Here is a 25,002-nt window from a genome sequence, read left to right as displayed (position 1 = left end):
TAAAGTTGGACTTAAAATGGTAGTTATGAGTATCAGAATGATAACAGATACAACTAAATACATGTATATTATGATAAATAATAGCATCGCATTAAGAGAAGAATGCCAAAGAAGAGATACTGTCTTCAAGTTTTCTCTGCACATCATTCTGGAAGAGCAGAAAATGATGACAATTCAAGCCATGTCAATTTAAATAAAATTACTTTAGCTAAGAAGCAGAAAATGTGATCAAGAAAAGCTCAATCAATCTTAGCCACTTCAATCATATCAAATAATACTAAAAATAATAAATTTGAAGGCTAATCTATGCAAAAGAAAAATGCTAATTATACCAGAGGAAATTTGGCAACTATTGCCCTTATAGAATTATGACATCACTGTAGCAGTTTTTTGTTCATTAGATGCTTGGATTAATGAAGATATAAATAAATTAAACATAACCTCCCCATTTTAGCAAACTTCCTAAAGAGGCTCTTTTAATTTTCTTTAATTTCTTCACATTCCAATACAGTCCTATCACATTTAACCCAGAAGAGATTAGGTGAACATTCTAATGCTTTATGAATTTTATTTAAACCCACTATTTTAACTTAATACACATGCATAAATTTCTTAAATAAAATAATCAAATATTAAGTTTGTATCGTACAAAGGTGGTATTTCAAACTCTATTCAAATAAGTCAGTCCCATGTCCCACCAGTGGCAATTTATTATGAAAATAATGTGTGTGCTGTGAAATGGTGAAGATCTCTACAGATTACAAGCATTAAGTATTTTTATTATGTCTTCTAATTGGTTCCTGTGACTTGGGTCCCAAGTAGAGAAAATTAATGAATTAAAGAAATCAACACCAATAAAAACCATATTAACTGTACTACAGGTGTAGTTTAAAAGCAGAAAACAAAAGTCACAGCATGGCAGAAATAATAAATGTCATCTCACACTGAAAAATAGCCTTGTGGGGGGGAAAAAAAGAATAAGAAAGAATGTCACCATGCTGTTTGATCGGCATTATAAAAATTGACTTCATGGAACTGATAATTTCATATCCAAAGATCAGGCAGTGAAATAAATTAATATGTGGGAAAAGTGGCATGGGGATGAGTGGTGCAAATATCAGGATAATAACGAATTTTCTACATTCGATTGGAAGAAGTACCATTGTGAAACTACAACCACAACCAAAAGTTGTCGTTTAATTTATAAAATTAACAAACCCCAAACTTATAGAAAACTCAAATATAAAATATTTAAAATTGGCTTTCTGCTAACTCAAAATGTTTACTTATAATTGAGGTTAATTTAACTCTTTATGCAATATAATGTACCAAATTTAGAAGCCGAGTGATTTCTAGTATGCATTAAGTTTATATCTAGAAAATTCTTTCTGGAATTTAATATTTATTTTAAAAGTGCATAACAGGCATAATAGAGGCTTACCAAAATATTTCAAAACTCAAGTACATTTTCCTCATCTCCAATATTTTAGAAACTGAATAAAACATAAACTGAATCAAATTCTGAAACTGTCTTTGACAAGATAAAAACACCAAATATCTACTTAAAATTCATTTTGAAAATAGAATCTCAGATAACTCAAACCAAAAGTACTGACCATTGGTTTTCTCCAGAATACTGAGTTCTAAATGAACAAAAATTTATACGCACTTTTCTAGATTTTGAGAAACATTTGTTGTTTCATTAGAAAAGTTATTTCTAACAGAATATATTAATAGAGAAATAGCACAATTCTTATTCAGCACCTAAATTTTCACGAGCAGAAATAATGAAATTTTACTTTTTCTCCATAGTTTATGTATTGATCCGTGGGGCTGACAAATAGTAACACACTCTTGGGCTGATACTATCATGGATTTTGCTTAAATTCTGAGGGCAGGAAAATTTTAAAGTCCCACAGGTCAAAACTGAATCACATTAACTGGCTGATTTAGTAAATGAAGGGCAATTCTAAAATGCAAAATAAAAATGGAATTAAGGCAGCTTTAAAAGAAAATAAAACTCATCCACCCAAAATAGTGCTACATAATTCATTCCTTAAAAAGCTGTGTGGAGTATAGACATAAAAGCCAAAAATAAAAACAAACATTGCAGTTGTGATGCAGCATCAGGTGCTTTTACTTCAGTGAATGAAAAATAATGGTCACAACTCAAATGAATGGGAATTTAGTATGAATATATGCACCTTACCAGAGATGTTTGCTACCAATGACATCTTAGCAATTCCATATTCCTCACAAAGTCAGTATAATTGTTGTAAAAAAATTAATTGTGGTTCTGAATACCCATTCACAGTTGACCTCAACAATGTATCTGATGTAGGAGACTGAGTATCCGTGACAGGCAGAAGCATGTGATGGTCCTCAGTCCCAAGTGGAAGAGCTAATGGTAAAGTCATATCAGAAGGCTTCACATCCATAGTTTCTGATAAAGGACTTTTTTGTATGGAATCTTGTTCACTCAAAGTATGATCCTCTACACTGGAGTCTAGAGTTTTATCTGCACCTACAATGGAAGGAAAAAAATCTACATTATCTTTAAAAATAAGATAGACTAATGTACTTACCATTCCCAGAAATTACATTGCAACCTCAATACTTTTACTCAAGTGGTTTCTCTTTTGTAGATATGCCCTCCTCACTATCTATGTAAATTTAATCTGGGCCTCAAGGTTAAGTTCAAGCACTAACTCCATTAAAAAAAAAAGGACTTGATTAAGAATGAAACACGGTGAGCTGTTTTATCTGCTTAATCATACATTTGTCAATTTTCATATACTGTCTTGTGGCATCTCTCTCTCTTATTACCATTTAACATTCTACTCAGGTATGCCTTGAATCCTCAACCAGACTGTAAATTCTTTGAGAATAAATGTCAAGTCATACTTCTTTAACTCCCTCAAAGTATTAAATAGTGATAAGAAATACTCCATTCACTGAATGTTTTTAATAAGTTGTTCATATTATTCTGTGAGTTCAGAATAGTATGTATGACACTTTCATATATTTTCAGAGGTGAGAAATTCTGCTTTACTCAAGGGAACAATTAGCACACTGACTAAAGATGTACTTTTGCCTTCAAATTTTCCAATGGCTTTAACATGCTTCCGTTACTCTGAAGTGTTGACGTGATTTCGGTTTCACCATCCTTGTTAGGTAGACAAAACTGCTTTTGTAAAATTGTAATTATCTGTATTCTTCCCAAACTACTCTTCACTTCAACTAGTCAAGGTTTCCTTCTTGTCCCATGGACTCTTTACAATGTTCTCTGCCTGGAAGGAATTCTCTCGTCCCATCTCCATCTTTGAACTCTTCTCCATCCTTCAAATTCCCTAAAATTAAGTTTTTTTCTAGTACTTACCTCAGAAAAACAGTATCTTCTTTAGTACTTTTGTGTCGATTATGCCCTAAATTTTCCCTTGTAATTATTTATTTAGGTTTCTGTTCTCGCACACCAGGTTGTAAGTGCTTTGAGTACCAGAACTATGCCTTGTTTAACTTCATATTCCCTGAACGTACACTTTGCAGAAATCTAACAAGTGGTTAAATTAATGACTTACTGTAGTTTTCAAATGTTTCTAACTTAATACTTATGATGTTTTAAGTATTTACACACCAGAAGTGCCTAGTGTCATTTCTAATAATGACAGAATAAAATAGTAAGCACAGGGAAGCTTTTTCAAGAATTCATTTTAACCAACAGACCCAAGACTTGTTGTCTCGCTTTCCATTTTTATATATTATAGCAATGTAGGGTTACCTGTTTCCCTATTTCCTCTTAAACATTTCTGGACTAGTGTTCATGATAACACCCCCCCCTTTTTTTTTTTCATAATAACCGTAGTAAACCCTGAGTTATCCAGACTCCAGTATGGGATACAGTGACACATAGTTTGCTTATATGTTCCTTCATGCTTGGGACTGTTATTAAGTCAGGTTTTAAAAGGAGGAAATGTTTCAAGTTTTTTTATAAGAGGCTCAATATGAAAAGAAATCCAAAATGAATGTTACTGTAAAAAAGCTACTTTCCTCATATGTATATACCTAGTTTTTGAAATAGACATTTAACTTAAACTGCTTAAATGTACATCTCATCTCAACATTTTAAGGAATAGAACTCATATAAGCACCAAATTAAATAAAACAAAACAAAAAAACAAGCATTTACCAGAATGGACTTTTGTTTTGTGCTTCTTTAAATTTTTAATATCTGTGTAAGAATTTCCACATAATTCACAGATAAATGGTCTCTCTCCTGAAAAACAAATTAAAAAGTTTAAATTTCAATATTTTAAAAACTGCTAGCTAAGACAAAAATATCAATGTTTATGAACACAAGGCAAAAATTATTATAGTATTTAAATTTGGTTTCAAATTGTCACTTTAATCACCTGGTTATAGTATAGTGAAATGAAAGATTCTATACAACCTAGTCACTCCTTTATACAAAAAATCTGTATCTCAAGAAAAATTGAGCATTTTCATGAACAGAAATGTACTTGCAAACTAAACCTACTCTTGTATTTCTATGAAACATTTAGTGAGTGTCAATTATATTCCAGACACTGGCTAAGAGATAAAGCTGGGGGAAAATAAGTGTAATAATCATAGTTTCTGCTCTCAGGTACCTGACAAATTAGAAAATCCTTAAAAATACTGCCAACATGCTACAATATTACACTTCTTTGGAAATAAGAACTGTTCACTGCTTTATGGTGTAAACTAAAGCGTGTGTGAATATAAAGTCACCAAAAAGTTACTAAATCTCTATTAAGTACTCACATTATTCTAGGTAGGAATTATGAGGAGGAATTTTTAAAAAGAGAATGTTAAAACAGTATTCTTTCAAAGTGGCATTTTCCTTTCTTTAAAAATTTTTTACATTCAATATTTTCTTTATACAATTTACAAACTACTTTTTACGATAAACATGTCAAAATTAAAATTTGTTCCTAAAACTTGCATACTAAACACTGTTTAGTAAGAAAATCTGATGTTATCTTGGTATTACCTATTCCTTTTCATTTCTTGGTATATCTGTGCAATTTAATCCAAATCATTTAAAAACTATTGATTATCTGGCATATTTCTTGGAAAACCAACACAATTCTTTAACAAATTTAATTTATACTCCAAACAACTAAAAAAAAAAAAAAAAAGCAAATAAGTTGATATTTATACATTAAGATATTGCTATAGGTATAGTATGACTAAATACCATATAGTCCATAATGGCTTAAAAGTCAAGGTTTACATAAAAAGAAATTAAGAGAGAACAAAAAATAATACGTTCTCCCTAAACACAGACCTGTATGGGACCGAAAGTGTTTGTTGAGCTCTCCTGAGGAAATAAAACTTTTCCCACAAATACCACATATGTATGGTTTTTCACCTAGATGGAAAATAAAAGATAGCGAAGTGGTGTACTATACCAATATAATATTTATCAATTACAAATAATCTAAAGCTTTTCTGAAATATTATTTAAATTAAAACCTCTCTATATTGTACTTTAGAGGTATTTTCAGTGATCCAAGTAAATGAATATTAGTAATTATTATATACTGTTCATAAGTTTTCATATATTAAAACTTTATTCCTAAAAATGTCCCTTCTAGTAGAGATGATTTGGGCATGGAATTTGATTTTTATATGATTAAGAACATGTCAATTCATAAACCCACATATTCTTGCTATCTACTATATTAATAAAGGAGAATAAAAGCATGTAGGGAAGTCTTTTAAAAATGTACCCTAAAAAAGCAGTTTGTTTCCAAACTGCTCTTTTGTGTCTGAATTACTTAATTTGAAAATCTCAGAATATCTGCGTAGGAAAGGTCCTAAGAAGTTAAAAAAATCCATGTTCAACCCAAACCCACTCCCCAACCCTAACTATAGGAGATGACCCTTCAGGAAGCTGAAAAGGTATTTTTAAAGTCACAAAACGCATCTCAATGCAAGTTTATATAATATCAAAATTATCTCACTGATTTTAATGTGTAAGTTATATAATTTATTTCACCCACCTTGTATTATTCTAGAAAATAAGTCAGCTTTTATATTTAACTAGTATGTGAAAATCATAAACAGCTCATAGAAGTACAAACAGGTATCTAACTACAAAGTTTCCAATCTACTTCGCTAAAGGCCCAAGTCCCCTTTTTCTTTTATTTATAACTTTATTTTAAGCAGTCTCTCCCTGTCAAACTCACCTGTATGTTTTCGAGAATGAGTGATAAGAGAACTAGAGACAGCAAATGCCTTCCCACAGGTATCACATACATAAGGCTTTTCTCCAGTATGCCTACGGACATGATAGGTCAATGTGCTGGCTTGAGCAAATCTCTGTCCACACCTATCACAGACATATGGCTTCTCTCCACTATGCTTCCTATTAGTAAATAAATATAAAGTTAAGTAAGTAAAACAATTTGGAGATCAGTCTATATAGCAAGAATTCATGAAATTTTTTACACATTTTATTTCATGTCATCTTAACAGGCCAAGACTATGTATTTAAAATCAGTAGTTGTTTCAGTGTAAACACTGCCAAAAACAAATATTTATTATCAAAACATTAGTTCTGAGATCAATTCAAAAAGTTTTTCCATGATCTTCATATGGTTGTCAGTGGGCCCCTAATACTGCAGGCAATTATTTCCACGAGTCTAGTCACTCTTTGACTTGTGAAAACTCTCTCCTCAAACCATCAGCGTCTCCTCACCCATTGTTATTCTCAGGTGACACCCCCTGCTTCCTATTTCACTGAGAAAAATTCATATAACGTGAGGGTGACAGTTCATCTGAATCCATCAATTCCAATATGTATACTTGAGATCCTACTTAATGATATCACTTCTGCAATTTCCCCAATCCCACATCATCCATGTTTCTCACTCCATTGGATTATGGTATACAAATATACTGATATCTCCCATATTAAAAAACAAAAACAAACAAAAAAACCAAACACCCTTGACCTTACTTGCTCCTCCTTTCTCTGATCCCCTTTACCAAAACCTTGAGACTCCAAGTATTCTACTTCCATTTCTTCTCTACTAGCCTCTACTAATGATGCTTTTGTCAAGAGCACTGCTGACTTCCACTTCGCTAAATCCAGTCTTCATCTTCCTATCACAGAATTTTACAACTGACCACTCCCAACCAGAATAACTTCCTTCACTTAGGATTCCAGGGCAGCCCACTTTCCTGGTTTTCCTCCTCTACTGGCTGCTCCTTCCTAGTTAAGTCTGCTGTTTCTCACCCATCTCTCAGAACCCATAAAGTTAAGAGTGCCTCAGGACCATCTTTTGATTTCTTCTATCCACATTCACCTTCTTGGTGACCTTAGCCAGGGTTATAGCTTTAAATACTGTCATATGCTAATGACTGCCAAACTGGTATCTTCACCTTAAACCAGACCCCTGAACTGCAGACTTAGATAACCAATTATCTATTGTACATCTCTGTTCAGAAGTGTAAGTCATCTCAAATTTAACATGCTCATAACTGTAATCGTAAATTTCTGCACTTCCACTTAAACTGTTCTACCCACAAACCTTCTCTATCTCAGTTAATGGCAACTCCATCTTTATAGGGGTTCAGGCCCAAAACCTCAGAATCATCTTTGACTCTCTTCCAGACTTCACATACAATCAATCTGTCTGCAAATTCTGTTATTTCTAACTTTAAAATATATCCAGAATCTACTACTACTTATTTCTTTCACTGCTGCCACCCTGGCCTGAACCACCATCACCCTTGCTTGGCTTTTATCTATAGATTCCTGTTTACCCTGATTCCACTCTTATAATCCTATACTAGCCAGAATGATCCTCTTAAGTTGCATTCTGGACCATTCTGATCTTATTTCTGGATCAGTCTGACCTTATTTCCTAGTAGTCCCCCGACCCCGCTTATTTCCTATCAACTACTATGGCTTCCTTGTGGTTCCTTGAATGTGTTAATACCGTTTGGTGGAGCCACAATTAAAATTCTACTGTCCTGAATTCTAATATAATAGTCTATTCATAAGACTATGGTGATTAAGAGACTAAAAGATCAAACAACTCATTTGGTTTTTTACCTTGCATGAATCTTGAGATTGCTAGAAGTTGCAAACTGTAAGTTGCATACATCACATTTATAGGGTTTTTCTTCACCATGATGCATGCGACTATGGAAGACTAGCTGACATTTCTGAGCAAATCCTTTATCACACAATTCACATTTGTATGGCTTCTCACCTAAAGGAACAATAAAATTTATATTTAGAAGAAAATAGTGTTTTGGTTGCATAAGTCATATAAGATTTCATCAACAGTACTAGCTTTGTTATTAAGAAAATGTTAACTGCTGGAATTGAAATCAAATACAATATTTTCCAGACCATTGAAAACACCAGTAGAATTAGAAGAAATTAGTGTTTCTGAATTCAAAATGAGAGAAGTACATACAACATTTAAAAGAGTACGAATCTAGGGCCAGGCTCGGTGGCTCACGCCTGTAATCCCAGCACTTTGGGAGGCTGAGGCAGGCAGATCATGAGGTCAGGAGATCGAGACCATCCTGGCTAACATGGTGAAACCCAGTCTCTACTAAAAATATCAAAAAATTAGCTGAGTGTGGTGGCAGGCACCTGTAGTCCCAGCTACTCGGGAGGCTGAGGCAGGAGAATGGTGTGAACTCAGGAGGCGGAGCTTGCAGTGAGCCGAGATCTCACCACTGCGCTCCAGCCTGGGCAACAGAGTGAGACTGTCTCAAAAAAAAAATAAATAAATAAAATAAATAAATAAATTAAAAAGTACGAATCTAAATGTACCAATGGGTGTTCATACTTTACAACCAGAGGACATGCAAAATAAAGGTAACTGTAGAAGCTAAGGGAACACTGTATGTGTAATTCCAATGAACATGTTCAGAAGTCAACAAAGTCTAGAAAGTATGTAATAAGTGCTGGCAATATCTGAAAATTGGCCTGAATTGTAATTACATTTTCTCTTTATCAGTTTTAATGTCTTTGTCTCTGTTAAATACTTGGTAAGCTAAATCAACATGCTTATTTGGAGGGAAAATGGTATAAGGAGTTGATGCAATAGGGCTTAAACAGCCATTAAATACTTGGTTACAATTATAAACAAATTTTCAACAGTTTAACACTGTTAAATACTTTGATGAATAGAAAAATATACCAACTTCTGATCACAAGTAGTGTGTGCTAAGTACTCTCTATAAAAATACACTATTTTAGTCACAGTATAAAAATAATTATATCTCCCCATACACCCGTCTCACCTGTATGAGTTCTTACATGCGTTTTCAGCTGGTTACATTGGGTAAATGCCTTTCCACATAAGTGGCAGACGTAAGGTTTAACTCCTTTGTGTATTCTCATGTGCCTTCTCAAACTGCTGGCTTCTGAAAATACTTTCCCACATGTGTTACACATTGGCTTGGCCTTGGAATACCTCTGATCCAGCTCTTCCCCAGAGTTCTCTGCCTCATAAGGACTCTTGACACTGGCTATATTAGACATAGAGTGTTCTTTCAGAGCACAGTTTGGCTGTGATTTTCCACGTTTCCGTTTCACTGTAACAGTCTGCACAATATCTTGTGCTGGAAAAGTATTTTCCACAACTGATGTCAACTCGAGTTCTGAATTATCATTTATTTGTGCAACTTGTTCTACTACAGGTGTGGACAGTTTATTTGCATCTAGGAATAATTCAACAGACGCATTCTCTAAGATGTCACTGGGATATTGCACTGTTTTATTCTGCCCTGTTTTCGGGGAGTTGAAAGGCTTCTTCTTCTTTTTTGTTTGAGATGACTTTTTTGCTAATGCCCCTTGTTTAGGATTTGCCTGAACTGAATCTGTAGATACTTCTGATTTCTCTCGATTATTATAATCTCGCAGAGTAAGAAGACAAGTCTGTTGATTCAATTCAACGTTTCCAGTAATACTACATATCTCTGTAGAAGAAGGATTAGCAATAAAAGCAAAATCTTCCATCTTTATTTTGCATTTAGTGACCACCTCTTCCACTTTGAGATAGTCAGCAGCCTGATGAATTTCTTTAACATTCCAACTGTAAGGAAACAAGGCTACATGACAATATTCTGATCAAAGAAAAACTTTCTGAAACAGAGCTGCATATATACTTCAATGTATTTTAAAGACCTAATGAAGCAGAATGCTGAAAAAGACATCACTAAGAGAAAAATATATTTATAAATGCATTCAGAATAATGTTTAGGTGAAAATCTCCAATTTTACAGAACTTCAAGAGATGAAAGATAATGGCTATTCACAGCTGTCAGTGAACCACTGCAGAAAAATTAAATATTAAATTTTCTGGCTTTAAAAAACAAAAACAAAAAACCCTAGAACACAAAAATAGCTGATGGCAACTCACTACCTCTTCCATTCATCCTGAGACCTCTTCAGATAGCAACCAACTTTTCTGGATTGACAAGAGGCAAAAAGAGGCAAAGTCTAATGACACTTGTTTCCTACTATTTTCTCCTGCTCCCCTGTGAGGGACTTTAATTATGTTTGCCAAACTTTGCTGTGCGTGCGAATAACCCAGGAATCTTGTTAAATATAGATTCAAATTCAGTAAGTCTGTGATGGGGCCTGAGATTCTGCATTTCTTTTTTCTGTTTTGAGATGGGGCATTCCTCTGTTACCCAAGCGGGAGTGCACTGGTATAATGATAACTTACTGCAGCCTTGAACTCCTCGGCTCAAGTGATTCTCCTGCTTCAGCTTCCCAAGTAAGTGGGACCACAAGCATGTGCTACCACGCCTGGCTATTTTTTTTTTTTTTTGGTAGAGGCAGGGTCTCGCTATGCTGCCCAGGCTGGTCTCGAACTCCTGGCCTCAAGTGATCCTCCCACCTTGGGCTCCCAAAGTGTGAGCCACCAGCCCTGCCTGCATTTCTTAATACACTCCCTGGTGATGCCAATGTTGCTAAGAGGAACCCACTTAGAGGAACAAGGTTTTAGAATGTTAAACTCTCTCTAGCAACCCTCTCAATCTTTTTTGGTGATACTCAACCCAAATTAGCTGGAGTGTCTGTGATACGAGAATTACAAAGAAAGACTTAAGCAACCATGTTCAATATTGTAGTCAAATGTTTACTAAGCATCTACCATGTGTGGTACTAAGATATTAATAAATAAATAGTCTCTGCCCTTCAGAAGTTCACAATGTGGTGAAAGGTTGTTTGATTAATCTAGCACTGGCTCTGGCATTACTAGCTGACTTAATTAGGGTAAGTCAGCATCTTCGGGGGGTTCAACTTTCTTAGCTGTAAAATTAGAGCTGAGTTGGTATTAACACTAAAAATATGACTGTTATAAGTATCTGAGGATGGAAACACACACACACCCCTTACTCTCAAATAATCTTCCTACTTGATTTTTCCCCTAAATACGGTTTATCTTTTGGAAGATGATCTCTTTCTCTCTTTGTTGTAAGTATAAGCCAGAAAAGGGTTTTAATCATAGCTGACAATGTAAATATAGTGCTGGTGACACTATTTTTTTTAAAGGACTAAAATTTGAAATAAAAAATAACTAGTGTCATGAACCTCTAAGATCTCTAAAAGTATCCTACAGTATCTACAAATCTCTACCCATGTTCTCATCATCTTCTAATTAAACTTGCTTTGCCTCAAGTGCCACCTGTATGTTTCCCCTTATTTAATTTAGCGTCACAACAGCTTTTTAAAAATTGTCTTTTGGGCTGGGCCACTAAAAAAGATCTTTTGGTCTCCAATTGTGTTTACTGCTCCATAAAATGAACTGCCAAACAGATAACAAGGTCAGGTAGCCTTTAAGACCAATATAAGTTAGCAGGAAGTCATATATTAATTGTTCAAGGCCGGGTGCAGTCACTTACACCTGTAATCCCAGCACTTTGGCAAGCCAAGGTGGGCGAATCACCTGAGGTCAGGGGTTGGAGACCAGCCTGGCCAACATGGTAAAACCCCATCTCTACAAAAATACAAAAATTAGCTGGGCATGATGGTGGGTGCCTGTAATTCCAGCTACTTGGGAGGCTGAGGCAGGAGAATCCCTTGAACCTGGGAGGTGGAGGATGCAGTGAACCAAGATCGTGCCATTGCACTCCAGCCTGGGCGACAGAGACCCTGTCTCAAAAAAAAAAAAAAAGTTCAACATTGAAATGGTAATTCATACAAACTATTTCATAGACGGCTATAATCTCAGTCACAGTTAAGAGCACCAATCAACATTTACTTCTAACAGATTTGCTTTTGTTTACAAGTATTAGATAACATCTTGTGAACAGTCATTGAAGGTCATTTAATTACATATTGCCAGGTATATGCCAAAATGCTTTATAAGATTATCCTCAGGACATGCCTATGAAATCTATTATAATCCTCATTTTACATAGAAGTGAAAAATCAGAAGTCCAAAGAAATAAAGTAACTTGTCCAAGAGCACAGAATGTTAGAATGAAGATTTGACCAAGGTAATGTGGCCCCTGAGCCAACTAATTCTATTATTCTACCTGTTTTCTTAATCACTAAGTTGTAAGCCTTTCTATTTTGGTATAAATCCTCTCTTGCATTTCTAGCTGAACTCGAGGAATTAGCTCCCCAGTCCCCAGGAAAGATACGTACCAAAAGAGACTGAACAAAACACCTGGCTGTTCTTCACATTGGTTCTTTGCATGGAGTCTCAAAGAAAAGTGCTCTACTGTTTATTCAAATGAAGATTTTTTTTTTTGCATAGTTAATTGAGAAAGGGAAACTATTAAATTGAAGGCCAGTCAAAATTCACACGCTCTTTTCCCTTAATCAACTTACCAAGAACTCACTTGAAGATTTCATTATGCCAAAATTTAAAAATAATTCCAAAATAGCATGAAAGTTTACTTTTCTCTCCCTCCCCTCCCCACACTGGATACTTCTTGCACAAGAATGTTTCCTTGTCAAAAGGATTAATGAGCACCCTGATTCTAGATTTTTAAATAAGTATCTTTCCATGATAAGCTGCAATATAAAAGGGAGGGAAAGATTTTGCTTACTGTATACATGCACATCTCTACCGAGATCTGGAAAAGAATGAATTAATATATATCAAAAGGTTAACAGGGGTTATCAGTAGGTAGCAGAATTTCAGGTGTTTCATTTTTCTTTTTTCTAATTTTTCTCCAAGAAACATGGAATTAAAGGGGGAGGAGAGGGTAAAGAAGAAAAATAAAGAAATTAATGTTCACAGGGAAGTGAATAAGGATCAAGTAAAACCTTATTTAGCCTCAAGGTAGTTCTTACCATCTCATTTTGACAGATGGGGAAACTGAGGCCCAGAGAGATTGCATCATGCTCAAGGAGACATAGCAACTGACAGGAAAAATCTAATTCCAAAGCCTATAATCTTCCTATGTCAGAAGATTATGAACAGTCTACTCATGTTCCCACTTTCATAGGAGAGGCAGAAATAAGACAGGGGTAATTTAATCAGTTTCTCTTTGCTTTTATTCCCTCCACCTTTTCCCCTACAATCAGTAAATGTATTGATATTAATCTAATTATATGGTTCATTATATAGGGGAGACACACAGTGCCTGCAATATCAGATTCCTCAGAACCCACTTTTTGTTAATGCAGTGACAATAGTAAGCATCTTAGAGAAGCATTCTAGCATCTTTGACCTTACCTCAGTATTAGTACTGGTAGGTTAATAGAGATAACAGGAGTCAGAATGAGGGAGAGAGACCAGAGGAATACAAGGACCAAAAAGCAATGGGAAACTGGAAGTCACTTAGAATTTTTTGTGTTTGCAGCCTGGCCAACATGGTAAAACCCTGTCTCTACCAAAAAAAAAAAAAAAAAAAAAAACAAAAATTAGCCAGGTGTGGTAGTGCATGCCTGTAGTCCCAGCTACTAGGGAGGCTGAGGTGGGAGAATCGCTTGAACCTGGCAGGCAGAGGTTGCAGTGAGCAGAGATTGCGCCACTGCACTCCAGCTTGGGTGACAGTGAGTCCGTCTCAAAAATAAAATAAAATAAATTCATTGTGTTTAATGTTCAAGTTTACGGAAGTGAAATCACAGGCTCTATTTCAGTAGATGAACGTGTCAGAAATCTTACTGTTTATTATCTGTGGTTTCTGTGCTTATGAAATATTGCCTGCTCATCCTACATCAGTGATACTGATTTCTTTATAAAAACAAACATTGTATGCACAAAATAGTTGAAGAATTTGAGTTCAGAGAATGAAGGGAAAAAACACAAAGCTACTTTTGCTGTGAAGACTACTGACTAGTTTTTATAACTGGAAATAAAATGTGTACTTTACCTGTCAAGATTTAAAGTTCCTGTGTATATAAACTCCAACAGTTTCTGAAATCCATCAGCCTTCACCTGACTCTGATCAAGAAAGACATTATTCTCAGAAGTGCTTCTGTAGATCGCACCAAAATACTCACTAAAGGAGGCCAGCACATTCCTATGAGCTTTAAACTGGAATTCCCCAATCACTATGGTGCAGTCACAAAGAAAACCTGCTTCCCGCTGTTTGTTCAGTCTCTCTAAAAGGTGCTCACAGTGGTGCGAATACTGCATTTTGATATCAGAATGGAATTCTACCCTTGATCTAAAAGACAAAAAGAAATAGTAAATCAGTAACCGTAAGTTTCATCAACGTTCAGTGAGGGAAGGGACAGAGGCCATAACTTTAACAATTTTAGCCCCCCTTGAAAATCCTTATCAAATATATATGGTTAAGAATGAAGGGACGGGTGCCTTTCTATCTTTGGTTCCCTTGACCAACTAACACAATCCTTTGGACATATCACTAAGTGACGGTGAATGGCAACACTTCTACCACCTGAAAAAAGCACCGCAAAACTTGACGCCTTCACATCAGTTGAACCCTCAGATTTTCAAGCTCAGTGGACATACTTATGTTACAAAAAATTTTTTTAAGCCACTAAGACATGATCTCTTGGGACTAATAGGGGCAGAACAGTACGAGTTTTTAAAAACTGCTCTCAAGTTACCAAAACCTGTTAGTTTCCCCAGTGCGGTTTCTCCAAAACGCGAGGTGGCTGCCCATAGAGCCGGGAATGCGCCGGGCCACGGCTTGCTGTCAAAGGTTCTATCACTGGCGCCGAGGAGGCCACACCTTCTCCCTTCCCACTCTCTCTACGCCAGGCGGCATCCGAGAGTGACAACCAAAGCCAGTCCCTCCTCGGCTTCTGCCGCCCTGCCCTCTGCCCAGCTCCCACTCCCGCGAAATGCCACAGCAGAGGTTGTGGCCCAGGCCACCCCGGGGCTGCCTAACCCAAGCCTTCCACCTGCGCCCGGACCCGTGCGGGAACTCCAAGGAGCCTGCCCTCCGATGGCCGAGGTTCTGGAGAGACCGGGAATGGCGGGCCAGGGGTGAAGTAGGAACTCACCGATAGCAACCCAAGTGGGGGAACACAGTTTCTTCACTCTGTCTCCGCCATCTTGGGAGGACGTCACCGCGCCACGCTCCGCCTCTCCCTTCCTTCCACGGTGGCGTCATGTCCGGCTCTGTCATCCCGTGGCCGTGCGGGAGGCTCTGGGGCGGTGGGGATCCAGCGCTGGCCAGGACGGGACAGGATGGCCCACAGAGACCCACTCCCCAGCATGCCAGGGGTCCCTCGAAGCAGCAGGCGTCATGGATACGAGAGCTGAGGGCTCGCTAGCTCGCAGCGCTCCGCCTGTCTTCCTCATCGCGAGCATTCTGGTGTCGGCAGTCAGCGTCTGGCGCTCTGCCGGGGCTCTGCGCCGAGGCCCGGCAGCACTGCGCCGCGGGCCTCTCTCCTGAAGCCAGCTGCGCACTGGATACGGGGGCTTGTAGTTGCTTGTCTTCTCCCATCATCCTCCCCTTTCTCGGGGCCCCCACCGGTGGAAACTGCTGCATGTATACTCGGATCTCTGCCATGGGGGATTTTTTAGCTGAGACTCGGCACCCCTTTCCCGCTTACGAACCTGAAAACTCTTGGCACCCCCTGTTTTTTTTGTGCCCCAGCCAACTGTGGCTCAGCTTCCAAGATGCCCTTACCTGGTGACAGAAGTCTGGGATGCACGAAAGCGGAGCAGCTGGGCACAGTGGGCATGCGCAACATTAGAGGAAGGTGGGCTTTATACCGGAAAAGGTTTTCCTGCGTCTGGAGTAGAAGATTTTTAATACGATTATTTACATACACTTCAGACGAAAAACCAAGTGACATAATACAAAAACGCTCAGGAGGCGACAGGACTAACCACTTTTACACTTTGATCTTTCCTTCTAGGCTGTACAGTATTCTTTATGTATTAGCTGGTGAGTCAAATTCATTTTTTAAAACCCGGGGCACGTGTTCCACGTGGCAAGGCTTCCATAAAAACATTTGGTGAACGAATAAAGTAACATAAAAACTTACGGTTCAAACTCTCAAATTGCTATCAAGATCATGTCTTTTGAAAGACCGATATATATTAATCTCACGCTGACCTCAAAAAAAAAAAGTGATCTCACGCTTTCTTTCAAGCAAAGAAAAGAACGTCTGTCGAGCTGTTTCCGCCCGGTTTCGAACCGGGGACCTTTCGCGTGTTAGGCGAACGTGATAACCACTACACTACGGAAACCCCGCTGCATGGTTTTTGTTGTGGAGTCCTTGATATATATATGTGTCAATTCGCAATTCCAAGTGAAAAATCTATGCCCAATTGGTGGAGCGAAACCGTTTCAAAAGCTTGAATCTGCATGCACTTTCTTCCAAAGCGCCTGGGTACCGCGGTAGAAACCAGGCACTCCCGAGTTGCCCTTCCTTTGGGTGCACTTTTTTTTTTTTTGCCTCCTGGGAAAGAAGGTTTTATTATACATCCTTTCCGCAGGTTCAGCTGCTCAGACTCCGGGGCGAAGCAGGCAACTTTCGTTATTTAGCCGCGAAAAAGCCATCCTTTCAGCTGCTGGTGGAAGGACGTGTAAAATTACTTTTGAATTTCCTCCTTTTGCTTATGAAGACCAAGCAGAGGTTCTAAATTGACTGCTTATTTTAAAATTCTCTACAGGGTATGCAGAATCAGACACCAAGATGCGTTTATTGACAAGCAATGTACTTTTAAATTTTTCCAAACTTGAATTTCCTATGACCTGAGAAACTTCACTTTTCCTCCAAAAAGGCGGGCACGTCCTTCAGTCTAAAAATCAAGAGTAGGGAATGAGGCTTGCAGATTACACCAGAAGGATATAATTCGAATTAATATAATTCGAGGAACTACTATTTTAATTGCGTATATTTTGCTTGGAAATCACAGGAAGAAACACAACAAAGCATTGCCCAGTGTACAGAAAAAATAACAAACGTACTTAAAACTCATTTAAATTCTAGCATTTTTCTCCTTATTTTAGAAGTTTAACGTTTCAGAAGCAGACACTGCCTCCCTTCCTGCGACAACTTTCCCCTTTTAAGTCTCATTTTTCCCCAGTTTCAAGGGCGAATTCTAGAACTCCCCGGAACCGCCACCAGTTAAGCAGAATTCAGTGGCTTTGGAAAATAAAACTGCTTTTATAGCTCTTCTGGGTATTTGAGAAATGCACTTGTTAAGTGTTAGAGTTGAATCTTTTGATGGGAAAGTCGGGTTTTCCTGATACTAGGATTCCGGGATTCCAGGGGTTGGGGTGGCCCAGTTCCTGCGAGAAGCAATAGCGGGCGGTGACATGAGGAGCACAGTGCGTCCAGCGAGTCCTTGCGCCTGGGGGCCTCCCGAACCCCCGCCTGCGCCCCAGGACTCGAGCCTCACTGGGCCGTGCCGGGGCCTCTGTGACGCGGCGTTTCAGGCAGTCGGCCCCGGCAGAGCCCGCAGCCAGAGCGGCCCAGAGACAGGAGGCGGCGGCGGCAGCGGCGGCATGAACCACTGCCAGCTTCCGGTGGTGATCGACAACGGCTCGGGAGTGATCAAGGCGGGCCTGGCTGGGAGCAGGGAGCCCCAGTTTATCTACCCGAACATCATCGGCCGCGCCAAGGGCCAGAGCCGCGCGGCGCCGGGCGGGTTAGAACTCTGCGTGGGTGACCAAGCTCAGGACTGGAGGAGCTCGCTGTCCATCAGGTACCTCCTTCTCCCAGCAAGACTGGTGGGGCTGGGGAGGTTGTAGGGGAGTGGGGCTGGGGAGGTTGTGTGGGGTGGGGCTGGGGAGGCTGGGGAGGTGGGACTGGGGAGGTTGTGTGAGGTGGGACTGGGGAGGTTGTGGGGGGCGGGGCTGGGGGGTTGGGGGACGGGGCTGGGGAGGTTGCGGTGGGCGGGGCTGGGGAGGTTGAGGGGGCGGGGCTGGGGAGGTTGCGGGGGGCGGGGCTGGGGAGGTTGGGGGTGGGGCTGGGGTTGGGTTGGCTGGGGGCGGGGGTACTGGGGGTGTTGGGGTGGGGCAGGGAAGAACCCCAAAGGAGGTGCGCAATGGGGACAGAAAGGATAAGGAAGCAGGGAGCAGGAAAACCCCAGCCAGCTGGAGTTACTACAAACGCGCGGGCCACAAATCTCCATGGGTACCACACATCTAAAAAATTGAACATTTTGCTCTCTGTGGCTATCAAATGCATTCAAACGTATAAAGTTATCCAACGAATTCATTTAAGAATATTAACTCGGCCGGGCGCGGTGGCTCAAGCCTGTAATCCCAGCACTTTGGGAGGCCGAGATGGGCGGATCACGAGGTCAGGAGATCGAGACCATCCTGGCTAACCAGGTGAAACCCCGTCTCTACTAAGAAAACACAACGGGTGAGGTGGTGGGTGCCTGTAGTCCCAGCTACTCGGGAGGCTGAGGCAGGAGAATGGCGTGAACCTGGGAGGCGGAGCTTACAGTGAGCTGAGATGGCGCCACTGCACTCCAGCCTGGGTGACAGAGTGAGACTCCGTCTCCAAAACAAACAAACAAACAAAAAAGAATATTAACTCATGGTTCCTTTTGTCACTTGGGTTATTCTCTTCAATTGACACTTAAACTATACTATAATGTGGACATTTCCCAATTTTTTAAAAGTCACAAACTTCCAAAGGAGAGAGAAAATAGAAAGCAACAAAAATTGCAGAGGTAAGTAGCTGTGCTAATTTTTGCTGACATTTACCTTCTGTGAGAGGCTGTGGCAGTTATTGCCCATAAAGGGATATTGGTAATAAACACGGGGAATTAACTGAGGGTCAAAGACAATAGAACTAGAAAAATAAAAAGCTGTCATTGATCTTAGTGCTCTCCCTACAGTTACCCAGTGGAGCGTGGTCTCATTACTTCATGGGATGACATGGAGATCATGTGGAAGCATATCTATGACTATAACCTAAAGCTGAAGCCGTGTGATGGCCCAGTCTTGATTACTGAGCCAGCCCTGAACCCACTGGCCAACCGGCAACAGATCGTGGAAGTGTTTTTTGAGCATCTGGGTGTTCCTGCCTTCTATATGTCCATCCAGGCTGTGCTGGCTCTCTTTGCTGCTGGCTTCACTACTGGTCTTGTGCTGGATTCAGGTGCTGGGGTTACCCAGAGTGTGCCCATCTTTGAGGGTTACTGTCTGCCTCATGGTGTGCAGCAATTGGATCTGGCGGGCCTTGACCTCACCAACTACCTCATGGTGCTAATGAAGAACCATGGTATCATGTTGCTTAGTGCTTCGGACAGAAAGATTGTTGAAGACATCAAGGAGACCTTTTGTTATGTGGCAATGAACTACGAAGAGGAAATGGCCAAGAAACCTGATTGTCTAGAGAAAGTTTACCAACTACCTGATGGGCAGGTCGTCCGGCTCCATGACCAGCTCTTTTCTTGTCCAGAGGCCCTCTTCTCTCCATGTTGTATGAACCTTGAGGCCCCTGGCATTGATAAGATATGCCTTAGCAGCATAATGAAATGTGATACAGGCCTGAGGAATTCCTTCTTTTCCAATATTATCCTTGCCGGGGGATCAACCTCTTTCCCTGGTTTAGACAAGCGGCTAGTTAAGGATATAGCAAAGATGGCTCCTGCTAACACCGCTGTGCAAGTTATAGCTCCCCCAGAAAGGAAAATATCAGTGTGGATGGGAGGTTCTATTCTTGCATCCTTGTCTGCCTTCCAGGACATGTGGATCACTGCTGCAGAATTTAAAGAAGTTGGACCCAACATAGTACACCAAAGATGCTTCTGAAATACAGATAAAATGGTTAGAAGAAAATGTTTTGAGTATATGTGACAGAAACTTTGGATATTATGTGTTTCTGGGAGATGAGAAAATACTTCAACGATTGGGATGCCAATATTTCTGTCGTATTTCTATAATGGGCTTGGGGATAATAATGATGAAGCTCAAGAACAGATGTCTATTGAGTAGAACCAAGTTAAAATAATGTTTCCCATAGTGTTTTTTCTATAAGTTGATGTTGGTGAGCTTATGATGTTGGTGAGCTCTCTTCCCTTGGAAGAGAGCATTTGTAGTACAATATGCTATGTGCCAAATGAGTGATAAGATTTAAGCTTATTGAAGTTTAGGGAAAGAAGGTTGCTGTGGTGAGGAAAGAGACTCCATAGCACAGGTACACCATCATGGAAGGGGTGGCATTGGGATGGAGGGCAGATATCCAGGCAAGCATACTAAAAGGAACAAGTTGCTAAAGATGAGAATGAACAAAGCATATTCAGGGCATGTTTAATAGACTGATTTTGTTTTTAAAATTTTTATTTATGGATGTATTTATTCATTTAGTTTTAGAGGCAGAGTCTTGCCCTGTCTCCCAGCCTGGAGTGCAGTAGTGCAATCATGGCTCACTGCAGCCTCCGACTCCTGGGTTCTGCCCTCAGTCTCCCAAGTACCTGAATCCACAGGTGTGCACCACCACGCCTAGCTTAGACTGATTTTGTTCAAGTGAAGAGCTCATATAGAGAAGAGCAAGCGCTATGACTAGCAAGGTTAAGTGAAGGCCAGGGACTGAAAGGCTTTAAGTGCTAAATATCCAATATGCAAAGGAGAGAAATTAAAGATTTAAAAGCAGGAGCCATAAGGAAACTATGTTATGATGAATGTGGTGATAGTTTGGAGAATAAATTGAACAGGGAAGGCCCTGGAGATTTGGTGACCAGTTAGAAAGTTACTAGTCCAGATATAAAGTGCCAAGTCTTGTACTCAAGATTATAAGCAATAGGAATTTAAAAAAAGAAATTATGAAAACTGACAAGATGTAGTGCCTACTTAGATATGAAGGGGAAAGAAGGGTTTGAGATAATGTGGGATGCTAAGAGAATGGTGGTGGTGTTGACATATAACTCAAAGCATTTAGCATCTACTCTATGTAAGGTACTGTGCTAAGTGCAATAGTGCTAAAAACAGGAGTCAGATTCTGTCCTTAAAAAACTTTACAACCTGGCAGATGCTATGAAGGAAAAAGGGGATTGGAGAGAGAGAAGGAGGGAGAAAGATGGAAAGAGAGACATTTTACTTTTCTTTCAGATCGAGGACAGACAGCGACAACTCCACGGAGTTTATCCAACTGAACACGAGTAAAACTTTTAAGATCATCCTGTCATTTATATGTAAAACTGCACTATACTGGCCATTCTAAAAATTCGCGGCCGGGTGCGGTGGCTCACATCTGTAATCCCAGCACTTTGGGAGGCCAAAGCGGGTGGATCGCTTGAGCCCTGCAGTTCGAGACCAGCCTGGGCAACATGGTGAAACCCCGTCTCTACTAAAAACACAAAAACTAGCCAGATGTGGTGGCAGGTGCCTGTAATCCCAGCTACTCAGGAGGCTGAGGCACGAGAATCGCTTGAACCCGGGAGGCGGAGGTTGCAGTGAGCCAACATCACGCCACTGCACTCCAGCCTGGGCGAAAGAGCAAGATACCGTCTCAAAAAAAAAAAAAAAAAAAAAAAAAAATCGTTACAGTTTATGGTGGATTACTCCCCTCTTTTTTACCTCATCAAGACACAGCACTACTTTAAAGCAAAGTCAATGATTGAAACGCCTTCCTTTCCTAATAAAAGGGAGATCCAGTCCTTAAGATTAATAATGTAGTAGTTACACTTGATTAAAGCCATCCTCTGCTCAAGGAGGGGCTGGAGAAGGCATTCTAAGGAGAAGGGGGCCGGGTAGGAACTCCGACGCATCCCACTGAGCCGAGACAAGATTCTGCTTAGTGCTGCCTGGGAATCTATTTTCACAAAGTTCTCCAAAAAATGTAATGATCAAAACTAGGAATCAGTATTCTGTGTCCTGGGCCCTAAAATCTTCCTGTGAATTCCATTTTTAAGGTAGTCGAGGTGAACCGCGTCTGGTCCGCAGAGCATAGAAAAAAGGCCCTCTGATACCTCAAGTTAGTTTCACCTTTAAAGAAGGTCGGAAGTAAAGACGCAAAGCCTTTTTCGGAAGTGCGGGAGGTCACCGTCTTTCCTCATGGCCGGAAATGGAACTTTAATTTCCCGTTCCCCGCCCGCTGCCAGAGTGACTATCACGAGAGCCGCGAGAATAAGCTTGGCCAATCCGCGCGGTCGGCGGCCGCTCCCTTTATAAGCGGACTCGCCCGGCAGTGCTCTGGGTTGCGGAGGGTGGGCCTGGGAGAGGTGGCGGCCATTTTTTGTCTAACCCTAACTGAGAAGGGCGTAGGCGCCGCGCTTTTGCTCCCCGCGCGCTGTTTTTCTCGCTGACTTTCAGCGGGCGGAAAAGCCTCGGCCTACCGCCTTCCACCGTTCATTCTGGAGCAAACAAAAAATGTCAGCTGCTGGCCCGTTCGCCCCTCCCGGGGACCTGCGGCGGGTCGCCTGCCCAGCCCCCGAACCCCGCCTGGAGGCCGCGGTCGGCCCGGGGCTTCTCCGGAGGCGCCCATTGTCGCCGCGAAGAGTTGGGCTCTGTCAGCCGCGGGTCTCTCGGGGGTGAGGGCGAGGTACAGGCCTTTCAGGCCGCAGGAAGAGGAACGGAGCGGAGTCCCCGCGCGCGGCGCGCTTCCCTGAGCTGTGGGACGTGCACCCAGGACTCGGCTCACACATGCAGTTCGCTTTCCTGCTGGTGGGGGGACGCCGATCGTGCCCATCCGTCACCCCTCGCCGGCAGTGGGGGCTTGTGAATCCCTAAATCTGACTGACTGGGCCAGTGTGCTGCAAATTGTCAGGAGACGTGAAGGCATCTCCAAAGTTGGCCAAAATGAATGGGCAGTGAGCCGGGGTTGCCTGGGGCCGTTCCTGCGTGGGTTCTCCGGTCTTCGGCTTTTTGTTGCCTTTTATGGTTGTATTACAACTTAGTTCCTGCTCTGCAGGTTTTATTGAGGTTTTTGCTTCTCCCAACGTAGATCTCGACCAGTGCCCCCAATCGGGTGTGGGAGAGCAGTGATTTTTTTTTTGAGAGATCATTAAGTATTTAATGAATATTTAACTAGAAGATCTAAACGAAAATTCAAGTTGTGTTCCTTTAGTGGTCATCGGTTTATGCCGAAGGTTACAAATTTCTTCTTTGAAAAATTAGACCTTGGCGGTGACCTTGAGCAGTAGGATATAAATAACCCCCACAAGCTTAGCGTTTCAATAACGGGAACACTAGGCATAATGAAAGACGGAAAAGAAATTACAGAAAAATGTATTCCACCCCCCCCCACCCCCCCACAGCCGGCAGTCTCCCACAAGAATTGGCTCTTGATTTCCTTTAAGAAAATAAGCCGATGGCCCACTGCCCACTCATCACGACAAGGTAATTCCGTCCCAAATCCATACCTTCAATTCCTTAGGACCCGTCTTCTGGGGGTAGTTGCCAAGAGAGATAGCAGACAGGGATGTGTATATAAAGGCCCACCTTTAGGGTGATAGCCTGAATCCTGATGATTGAAAGGGTCCGTAGTTAAGACCATGTCAGTAAATTTATGAACGTGTATATTTACAGCTTTTTAACCTATTACCTAAAGTAGGTCCCCTGGAATTGTCTAGCAGATACATTTCTTAGTACTATTAGAATTAAGAAATGTATAAGAACCTCGAGTCCACTGTTGCTGGTAATGTTCTCTAACTAAGGAAAAATACTTTTCCAATCAGAATAGTTTTGTGGAAAGTAAGGAATGAAATTCTAGTTACGATTTTGCCAAGAACTTGTCTGGAGTCTTGAGGAAGTAGCTCAGCTTCAGTAAGCCTCACTTTACTCAAGGTGATCTGAGATCCCTTTTTCTTCAATTTGTTTGTTTTGAGACGGAGTCCCACTCTGACACCCAGAGTATCGCAGTGGCCCCATCTTCGCTCACTGCAACCTCCACCTGCTGGGTTCCTAGCGATTTTCTCTCAGCCTCCTGAGTAGCCGGGATTACAGGCACACACACCACCATACCCGGCTAATTTTTTGTAGTTTAAAGTTGGGCAGGCAGGAGTTGGGCAGGCTGGTCTCGAACTCCTGACCTCAGGTGATCCGCCTGCTTCAGCCTCCCAAAGTGTTGGGATTACAGGCGTGAGCCACCGTTCCGGGACTGAGATACCTTTTTCAAGACGGCAGGGATTCCTTGAACTACAGAGAAATGCATGTCTTTTGTTCTTACTCCATCTAGTGGTACTTTTGCTTCTCCACATTTACAACATTTGTCGTGGTGCAGGGCCTTGAAGCAAGAATGGCAACAGACTGGGAATATTTTTCTTTCATTTTTAAAAAGAAAATAGTGATTTAATACATTCAATTTAAAAATAAGTGCATAGTTGTTTTCTAGCTCATATTTGAAGTCCTCCCTGTGACATGTCTATTACAAACAGTCCAAAGGACGATTCTTCTTAGTATTATAAACATTCAATATATTTTTTCTTTTTGGTAAAATGATTAAGTTTTGTAATTCTGGAGTAAAGATGGTCAGTCATCCTGGATGACCATACAGGTCATCCAGTGAGATAATTTATGTTAAAATTTTCTGTACATCATAATTATGGCAAAAGTGACTTCTTACTGCCATAGATTTGAGTGACCCTAGTAGATGAAGAAACTGCTGCTGAGAGGGGTTTTATTTACTTGCCTAAGTTA

The 25,002-nt window shown here is 40.6% G+C and overlaps 2 protein-coding genes and 2 non-coding genes across 6 annotated transcripts; 2 read left to right on the top strand and 2 right to left on the bottom strand.

Annotated features, from left to right (window-relative positions):
* Positions 1-551: 551 nt before the first annotated feature.
* On the bottom strand, positions 552-15,516 carry MYNN (myoneurin). 3 transcript variants are annotated; one of them, XM_001092913.5, is made up of 8 exons: positions 15,452-15,516; positions 14,350-14,646; positions 9,313-10,106; positions 8,105-8,264; positions 6,231-6,409; positions 5,327-5,410; positions 4,187-4,273; positions 552-2,524 (listed from the first exon to the last, which is right to left on the bottom strand). In XM_001092913.5, the coding sequence occupies exons 2-8, from the start codon at positions 14,613-14,615 to the stop codon at positions 2,262-2,264; spliced, it is 1,833 nt and encodes a 610-aa protein (XP_001092913.3). In that variant the 5' UTR covers positions 14,616-14,646; positions 15,452-15,516; the 3' UTR covers positions 552-2,261. The 3 variants fall into 3 exon arrangements, with proteins under 3 accessions (XP_001092913.3, XP_077847779.1, XP_014987137.2); XM_077991653.1 differs by having other exon boundaries at positions 14,480-14,646; XM_015131651.3 differs by lacking the exon at positions 5,327-5,410.
* Positions 15,517-16,576: 1,060 nt separating this feature from the next.
* TRNAV-AAC (transfer RNA valine (anticodon AAC)) lies at positions 16,577-16,649 on the bottom strand. Its single transcript has one exon. It is a non-coding gene; the product is annotated as a tRNA-Val (tRNA).
* Positions 16,650-17,498: 849 nt separating this feature from the next.
* On the top strand, positions 17,499-21,186 carry ACTRT3 (actin related protein T3). The gene is made up of 2 exons (XM_001093250.5): positions 17,499-18,113; positions 19,260-21,186. The coding sequence occupies exons 1-2, from the start codon at positions 17,725-17,727 to the stop codon at positions 20,176-20,178; spliced, it is 1,308 nt and encodes a 435-aa protein (XP_001093250.2). The 5' UTR covers positions 17,499-17,724; the 3' UTR covers positions 20,179-21,186.
* A 1,373-nt stretch (positions 21,187-22,559) lies between these two features.
* TERC (telomerase RNA component) lies at positions 22,560-23,013 on the top strand. Its single transcript, NR_033816.1, has one exon.
* Positions 23,014-25,002: the final 1,989 nt, after the last annotated feature.

Source organism: Macaca mulatta, chromosome 2, assembly GCF_049350105.2.
Source record: "Macaca mulatta isolate MMU2019108-1 chromosome 2, T2T-MMU8v2.0, whole genome shotgun sequence".
Lineage (NCBI taxonomy): Eukaryota > Metazoa > Chordata > Mammalia > Primates > Cercopithecidae > Macaca > Macaca mulatta.
The sequence above is the reverse complement of the archived record's forward strand: the minus strand, read 5'-3'. Positions and strand labels throughout refer to the sequence as shown.